Source organism: Aphis gossypii, chromosome X (assembly GCF_020184175.1).
Source record: "Aphis gossypii isolate Hap1 chromosome X, ASM2018417v2, whole genome shotgun sequence".
Lineage (NCBI taxonomy): Eukaryota > Metazoa > Arthropoda > Insecta > Hemiptera > Aphididae > Aphis > Aphis gossypii.
This window is the reverse complement of record NC_065533.1, coordinates 23,350,998-23,360,458: the sequence shown is the minus strand read 5'-3', so window position 1 is coordinate 23,360,458 and position 9,461 is coordinate 23,350,998. Positions and strand designations below refer to the sequence as shown.

The 9,461-nt window shown below is 31.9% G+C and overlaps 2 protein-coding genes across 2 annotated transcripts; both read right to left on the bottom strand.

Moving 5' to 3' along the window:
- Positions 1-6,428: 6,428 nt before the first annotated feature.
- LOC126552438 (ATP-dependent DNA helicase pif1-like) lies at positions 6,429-7,379 on the bottom strand. Its single transcript, XM_050207135.1, has one exon. It carries the CDS (start codon positions 7,377-7,379, stop codon positions 6,429-6,431), a length of 951 nt encoding a protein of 316 aa, XP_050063092.1.
- Positions 7,380-8,789: 1,410 nt separating this feature from the next.
- LOC126552437 (uncharacterized) lies at positions 8,790-9,461 on the bottom strand. Its single transcript, XM_050207134.1, has one exon. It carries the CDS (start codon positions 9,459-9,461, stop codon positions 8,790-8,792), a length of 672 nt encoding a protein of 223 aa, XP_050063091.1.

Below are 9,461 nucleotides of genomic sequence, written 5' to 3'. Positions count from 1 at the left end.
ACTTTTTTCCAATATTATAGAACGACATGGTTAACAAGTGAGTAAAATATGTTATGTATTTCATAATAATTATTATATTAATTTTTATTTAGTTATTAAAAGTAATTAATTCATTATTAGGTGTTTATACAAATATGTTGAGTGTGAGTGGAACTGTTTGGAGAACAAATAATGTTTTAGAAGTAAGTCATCAACACTTAAAGATGCACATTGGAAGCAACCATCAACCCGAACCATGGGTATTTCTAAGTAATATACTTATTTCACTGATATTAAAATTATTAAAAATAAGTTTATGTAAATAAATTTTAATAAATATCTAAGTAATTTATTTTCTGAATAATCATTATTCATTACAAACTATTTATTCACAAGTAACTATATTAATCACTAAAAAAAGAAACCTTTAAGTTTTGACAAACTTAATACCTTAAACCTTTCATTTTAGATTCTAAGCAGAGTGATGAATGTATTGATTTTATGAAGATGTTTTCTTTATTGTTTTGTACGTATCTGTCATCACCTTGTGAGACAGTAAAGATTCTTTGATTTCCGAATTCAGCATATTTTCTGGTAGGAAAGCGAATCTAGTTAGTAAAGAAAAATAAAATTCCTAGTACCTAGGTAGTTTTCATAAGCGTTGGAAACATCAAAATAAAATCTACAATAAAAAACAGAAATTTGTACACAATGCATGTTTCAACTCAATAATAATTAATAACTATAGATACTTTATTTTGATATTTCTGGATAATAGTTCACTTCTAATAAATTACTTACTGTCTATAAGGTCTTCAAGTTACTCCTCATGCAATACGGCCCGGTCGCTCCATTTCCTCTCATGTTTTAACTCCTCCTTTTTGCCTATTATTAACCTCTACCATTGTCTCAAACTGTTTCCCAATTTCCCATGGTATTTAGCATGTTCAGAACTAATTTTACCAATTCTACTCTTCTTATTAATCTAACCTATCTACCTATATCAAAAAATGAATTAATGGAATAATCTAATAATGTTTTATTAAAAATATGCTGATTTTTGAATAACTACTATTATTAAATTAGTTTAGTATAGACAAATATAACATGTACTTTCAGATGCTTTAAAATCCTATAGTACTGGTATAAGGAATGATTACCAAATAGCGATAGATGGTGGTTTTATCAGAGAACCACAAAGTCGAATTTGGATTGAAAACCAAAGAAGGTTGGATTTGGCTATGCGATTATTTAATGAAGGTCGGTACACTGTCTTGGAGTTTCTGATTTGTACTTGTCATGTAACACCAACATTCGGAGTGATAAGACCACAAGGTGCCCATAACTTGACACCCAACACTGAGCCACTACCATCACATACAGAACTGCTACTACAACAATCAGTGAACTTCCACCACGTCAAACGTATCACTTACCTTCAAACAGTATAAAAAATCCAACAATCCAAGCAGTTACATTGACACCAGTAGAATTACAGCCCCGATCACTTAACGCCACTAATCAACAGGTTCAGCATTTTAATGATCAACAAAACAATTATCTTGCTCTTCAAGCAAGAGCTAGAGAATTGTTGATTGAGAGAAAACGAGTTAATGGAGCAGAAATAACCAGTTAATAATAATTCTTTCATTACCTTATAAATTATAATCAATCTTTTTTTACATTCTGAAGAATTGGTGACACCGCCAGAGCGGTTTTATGTAACCCGACAAGATTTAAATTGTAATAACTGATTAAAAAACAAATATCAAGATAATATATTAATATGATTAAACAAAGTGTTAAATTTAAATATATTTTCTTACATTTCAGTTTTACCAATTGTTAAGCCAAAGTGTTATATTTGTCTGTACTCGCCATCAACAGTTATAGCCTCTCCATGCAATCACCAAGGGTTGTGCCAGTCATGTTTTGAGAGTTATATAAAAATGCCACCATTCAAAAATACTCCATACTACCGTTGTGCTTTATGTAGAGCTAAAGTGGAGTTCTACATGATACTAAATAACTAAATACATAATAATATTATGTTATTATGTTATTATTATGTATATATTGGGTATATATTACGAATCCTGATACCTAAGTTATTATTATCTACTTTACAGTATACAATAAAAAAAGTTGAATATAATTAGTTCTTTTATGCAACATAACATTTTTTTTCTCTTTTTTTATTATTAATTATTATTTATATGATTTGTATATCTATTTATGCCTATGATTAATATTTACAAAGTGTAGTAAACATAGACCTAGAGAGCCCAGATAATGTTACTACATACAAAAGTTATTTTTGTTAGTAACATTTGTTACAAAAATAGATTCTAAGTTTACAATTTATTAATTTACATAAGTTATTTACAATGTAATATTACAGATTATCTAAAACAAACTATAATGAAATTAATATTCTGTGATATTATTGTATGACAGTATGAGTAACTAACTAATAAATCTACCTATGCTTACAAGTCAACACTAGCTGACAGCTGTAGTGTATGTCAATAGGAAGTGCTAGAACATTGATGAAATATAATCAAATGGCTAGAGCAATAATGTATAAGGTATATCTATAGATATAACATTACAAATTCACAACTACCTAGATCTACGAATTAGTATTTTTAATAAAGTAATTTTTTTTTTTATAAACAATAAATAATAAATACGAACCTCGTAATAGGTGACTTAAAATTTAAATTCAAGTTCATTCAACTATGTGGTGATGTGGATAGTGGATGACAATGTGATTCAACATTCCATGTTTCCTATGTCAATGTCAAATATAATTTATGGACTAATGCCGGCCTTATGTACAGAATTGAGAATATTATAAATGGTCACTTTGCGCTTTTGACAATTAGATCCTATATGGTCAATTACTTACCCCAGTCATTTTGATACCCCGACTACTAGATACCCTGGCGTCATTTTGATCACAGGGATCTAAGTGACGGGGATCTAGGTGATACGTTACCGTATACTAGGTTATTGTTAAGGGAGGGAGAGGTGAAAATGTAATCACTAAACACCTGTTAAAAAAATCACATATAATTTTTTGTCACTTTGATATCCAAAGTTTAATTTTCAGTGACGATTGAAAGGTTGAAAATTACCCAAAGTTGAAAAGTTGTTAGTTTTAAATTACGACATTGACAATATAATACTATTTATGTTAGATATTTATATATTTCATAAAAATGTAATATTAAATGTATGTATAAAAAAAAATTTGACTATGTAGTTTCTATATTTTTAAATTACTGTAAGAACTATTAATGTGGAATTTTATTTATAATTTTTTTAACTTTTGACCTAGCAAACAGCAGGGGTAGTTGGCACCCCAAACTAAATTTTTTTCTTAGACGTCGTAAAAAATGTGTTGCAAATTTTTTTATCAACGTTGCAAATTGTTGCAAATTCGTTGCAAAAAAAAATGAAACAGATTTGGAAACTATTGGATAAAATCGGGGTGCCAACTTCACGTACATGACGACTCGACATAAACAAGAGACGCACCACAATATATAAGGGAGCCCGAAGACCAGCAACGGCAGATGTACCAAAACTTATTTTGTTTGTTACATGTATTTCATTTATACACAATAAAGACATATTTCGCTATTGAGTTTAACTTTCGTTCAAAATAATCATCTGGATTTAAATCTGATACTGGCACGCAACAATATTTTAACAAAATAAAATTTCAAATTTATTAATAATGGTAAATGATTAAAAATAGGGATTGGATTTCAATACACTTGGTATTTTTTGAATAACATATCTCTTATATTGGAACAAATTTATATTATGTATTGTTATATAAACATACAAATGTTATTTTGATTTTGGATTTTAACGGCACTTTTTACTACAATGTAATCAAAAATGGGGTTGTCTGGTAACTAAGTGAGGAAGCAAATTTAAGATTAAAAAAGATTAAATCAAGTTATGAAAGTGAATCATCTTTATACAAGCTGCAGGTATGTTTGTTGTATTAGTAGGTATAGCCAGCAGAATATCAGTTTTTTTCTGGGCTACATGTGATACATAAATAAGAGGGCAAAATAAAATATTATCTAATAATTTAAATTAATAATATCATAAATACCTACTAACTAATTATCAGTACCAAAGCAAGTATAAGAATGTTTATTTTGTTTATTTTACTCAATCATTGGTCAATTACAGATGTCCATACTTTTTAAAGTAATATATTACATTCCACCTTCTTTATAATTCCTTTTAACCTTCTATAATTTGAAATAAATACAATTATTAAATGTGTTGTGAATATTTATTTAAATTTTTCATTTCCTGTTTACTTAAATTACTTATATAATATATAAAAGTTATGGTAAACATACATAATCAAAACAAATTAATTTTAATTTTCAGATAGATTATCAAAAACTTTTAATTCAAGGTTTGATAGCCAAAAACATGCAGAAGAAAATGAGCTATTTAAATTAAAAAAAGAAAAACTTTTACTACAAATTAATAAATTAAAAGATCAAAATCAAATTAATATGTAAGCTAATTTTATTATTTACTAGCTGAACCCGTTGTAATCGTCGTTTTACCGGCTATTACAAATAAATATTGACACATAATTCTAATAAAAATGCATGTGTGTTTATTTAATTACTAACAAATCATTGAATAAAATAACAAATATATTTTCTGATAGAACATTAACAATGTGAATATGTTTTATATTATCTTTACACGATCAGAAATAAAAAAAAAATAACAAGAATACAATTTTAAATGTGTGCCTAAGACAACAAATAATACAATTCGCTGTCCCTTTCCCTTTTACCAGTACACGTATGTAGCTTCTCACGGTAATTTTGACAATACTATGAATACGATATGTAATGTATGTCAGCGCGATGACACGGTAGTAGTTCCAGCCGGTGCACTATGGTCCAAAGAAAGAAAATCGTATGATTCCGTTCTAACCTGAGTGGCCGAAAACGGAGGACAACACGATTGAATATGAAAGTATGACGGCGCGACGACGCGGAGATTTTATCAGCCGGTGCGCGACGGTCACTATGACAAATGCCTCCACGTTCTAACCGAGGTGGCCGAAAACGAGGATAACACTTGCCAAAATTATAAAATAAAAAACAAACGGACGTCACTACTCATTAACACTAGACGCGGGCGGACTTGACGCGGTTCCGGACACGAGATCGGCCCACAACTGATCGGCCGAACAAGTGACTCTTCTCTAACTAGGTAGCCGAAAGAATTGTCAAATGCTAACCAGATATCAGCTGTGAGCTCGACCGCTCGGAAAAAAATCGTGTTTTGTGCCTCGGATCGCTGCCCTTATATGCATGATGGTTATAGTATACCGTTTGTAGCTATTCGTTTTAGCAAGGTACTGTTTTATGCCGATTAACTTATCAGATTGGATATTAAATATATATTTTGGCACACATGTGTTTTTTATATATAATACGTTAATTCATATTTATATGTACATATAAATTATTATATAAAGTTTAAAATATGACGACCTGTCGATCGGAGTTAATGGGTCGTCTCCACATAACGCGCTCTGTTGTCAATATTTTGATCTATTAGTAGGTGTACGTCGCGATTTTGCCACGCTACGTCGCTGGTCGTAAGCGTGTAACTAATAACGACATGGTACATGCTATTCCATGTTCGTTACACCGTGCACTTCGTAGCTCGTTAAAAATCCTACCTTTTATATGTCTAAAATTGTGTGTTAAATTCGTTGGATTTCTGTATGTCTATTAGTTTGTTCTTTATGTATTCCTAAACAGTAGGACAAATTGCGACGAAATTTGGTACTGAGATGTATTAGATTTATAGGCAGAAGATAAGCTAAATTAAAAAGTAATTGGCCCAACCCCGGGAGGTGCTCAAATAGAAATTTTGAAATTTACGGTGGAAAGTTTTGTCTATAGATGGTTAGGCATGATTTTTTCCATGGCAACAAACACAAAGGACAGACAGACATATTATTATTGAAACTAATAGCAACCATCTATAAACAAAAATTTCCATCGTAAATCTCAAAATGTCTGTCGATTTTATGCTCCTTGCGAAATTCAAAAAAATCAGTAGTTTTGGCTGTACGTTGATTCTACTTTCGTTGCCCGTTAAAAATCGTACCTCTTCAATGAATAAAAATACCAACTATAATTACATATTTGTGTATCACCTCCCCGTCTACGTACTCTAGATTTTTAATTTTGCAATTTTTTTTCCTACCCATGTTATATTCGAGGCAAAAAATTCTCCTGAACAGAACCGTCACCCTGGTGTTAGGGTGGTGTGAATAAAAAATAATTAAATAAAACATATATAAGCATTTATTAGTAAGTAATTGCTTTATTGTTAATCATTTCAATTATAATTATTAATAAAAATCAGTTATATTTTCATTGTAGCGTTTTGTGGTATACGATGTTTTTTGTTTGATCACTTGGTGCATAGACAAACAAATCTGATGGTTTCCCAACACGGAAACAGGCAACATATAATAATTGACCATGTGAGAAACATGAGTTTTCCAAATTAATACCACAAACACTTAATGATTGCCCCTGGGACTTGTTTATGGTCATAGCAAAAGCAAGCCGCAATGGAAACTGTAGTCGTTTAAACTCAAATGGCACATCAGTCGGAATAATTGGGATGCACGGTATGAGAACATCCTCTCCTTTATACTTTCCTTTCAGTATAGTTGCTTCTATCACGTTGTTCAGTAATTTTTTTATCGCTAACCGTGTGCCGTTGCACAGACGCGGTTGATTGATATTTCGCAACATTATAACTACCGATCCAACCTTTAGTTGAAGATTGTGAGGTTGCAATCCTGGTAAATCCAGCGAGTTTAAAAATTCCAGTGGATAGTTGACTACATCATCTTGGTTAGTTGCCGAATCAATTGATTTATATATCCTCGATTCACCTGTAATTTGTTCTTGAATTTTGAAATTTAATTCATTTAAATCTATGCTTTTAACAGCCAATATAACTCGTTCGCTCAACCAATCATGGTCTCTGTAATTTCGAGCAATATCTGGAAACACCTTTTGAATAAGTTCATCTTTTGATCGAGTTAACTGACAAAAACTTCTAGGAAAGTTAATGCAGCCAGTCAACATGTCTACAGGAAATTTGCCATTACCAATGTCAATGAGTTGTTTAGAGAATATGTTTCCAGATTGATCGTTTTGCAACTCGACACGCTTATTCTTGCTTAAATGAAGTATTTTGACATGTTTCCACAAATTGGAGGATTTTAGACATGCATTGAGTTCATCAGCTGGCGTTGATCGTGGAATCACTGTCAATGTTTGACGAAAATCTCCTGCTAATAAAATCATTGCACCACCAAATGATTGCTCCGTATATGTTTTAAGGTTCTGTCTAAAGCCTCCAACATTTTTTTATATGCCATCGTGCATTCATCCCAAATAATCAATTGACATTGCTGCAAAACTTTTGCCATTGCTGAGTTCTTCGAAATGTTGCAGCTTTGAATTTCATTGCTTTGCATATTTAATGGCAATTTTAGTGCTGAATGGGCTGTTCTACCACCTTCAAGCAAAGTTGCTGCGATTCCCGAGGAAGCGAGTGCAAGTGCAATTTTATTTTGTGAACGAATTGTTGCTAATATTAATAAAATCAAAAAAAGTTTTTCCTGTACCACCAGGTGCATCCAAGAAGTATATCCCTCCAGTTTCATCATTTGTTACTTTCATAAAAGTATCAAATACATACTTCTGTTGTTCATTCAACTGGAAGATTTTTTTGAATTAATTCTTTCGAATTGTTGAGATCATACATTTTTTCTCGGTGCAACTCTTGGTTAAAAACATCATGCATTGGACGATTGGGCGCGATCAAGCCTAATTGAATTAATAGTTTGTTTGACATCATCAAGCACATGTCCTTAATTGAAATCAATGCTTCGTTATAAATTTCTTCACTGATTTGTATATTTAGATTTCCCATTCTATTCCGTATTTGATACAAAATATCATCACACATATAATCCTTGTACTTGATCCACAAATCGATTGGCTTTGATGGGTAGCATGTACATATGATTATAGAAAACAATGTTTGTATTTGTTGAGCACTTGATGATATTACAGCATCATTTAGAGTTTGATCCCAATGATTGTCATTTTCTAGCAATTGCAAACGTTGACAGGCTTCTCTGTAGGATCCACACAATTCACTATCAACAGTTCGTAAATGTTGGAATGATGTTGGGCCACGTACATTGACTAATAACAGTCGTAAATAAAAACATTCATCATTGCTGGGATGTACTGAATAAATTCGACCAATCACATCGGTGGAATATACATCTGGGTATTCTGGAATTGGTTTTCCTTGTTTCCGTCTTATAAATTTCCTTCAGGTTTTATTCCAAGTATAATATTTTGGCATTTCAGAATATAACAATGTTTGTGCAAAATCATCGTTTTGGCATGTCTCAAAGAAACTGGTTAATGTAGTAGAAGGTGGCTGAGCAGCTCTCTGTACTACATTCTGTGCTGCAAAATACACTTTTTGTCCATTATCTAAATGCACAGCTAAATGAACAACTGAAGGGTGTCTCTCATGAATAGGAAAAGAAAATATTCACCAAACTGCTTCATTACTACTAACATAGCGGCCCATTTGGTATTGGGTAACTTCATAATTGCAATTCTCTGCACCAATTCCAATCACAGCCATATCACTCCATTTGGTTACATATTTGCAAATGTATTTAATAGATTTCACTGAATGGAAGATTCAACATTTATGTGTGCTTTGAACGTCTTTGATAAAATTGGTGAATATGGAACAATCCAACGATTATCTATTTCAATATCTTGTTGATTTAATTTGACAATTGTTGTTCTTCCATTGTCTACTCTTGATCGACGACGATACAGTGGATAACCATCATTGCCAGTAATTGTTTCTGATATTAACGTCCGTGGATATCGTTTTGAACATTTACCATCCATCATACACGGTGAATTTTGATTAAGAGTTCCACATGGACCATGTATCATGTTTTTGATAACAACCTCGTGCAATTCAGGATCTACTTGTACATTAAGTATTTCAGCTGATATCACTGCATCAACTTCATTTGGCCTTATCTTTTCAACCAACCAAATCAAAATGTGTGCATGTGGCAACCCTCGTTTCTGCCACTCCACAGAATACATCCAGCAGCGTGTCTCACCAAACACATAATGTTTCACGATGAAATCCATTAAAGATTTCAACTTTTGTCTAAAGACTCTGGCTGTAATGTCATGACGATCAATGGGTGATTGCCCAGGGAATAACTCCTGCTTGATTTCTATCCAGTGCGGATTGCATGTAAATGTGATGAACAAATCTGCTGTACCATAATGACGAACATACGACATGGCATCTTGAGCATATTCGTGCAT

Bases quoted from the DNA above. Each gene is read 5' to 3' on its own strand.
- LOC126552437 (XM_050207134.1), bottom strand. From the start codon at position 9,461: ATGCACGAATATGCTCAAGATGCCATGTCGTATGTTCGTCATTATGGT.
- LOC126552438 (XM_050207135.1), bottom strand. From the start codon at position 7,379: ATGATTTTATTAGCAGGAGATTTTCGTCAAACATTGACAGTGATTCCA.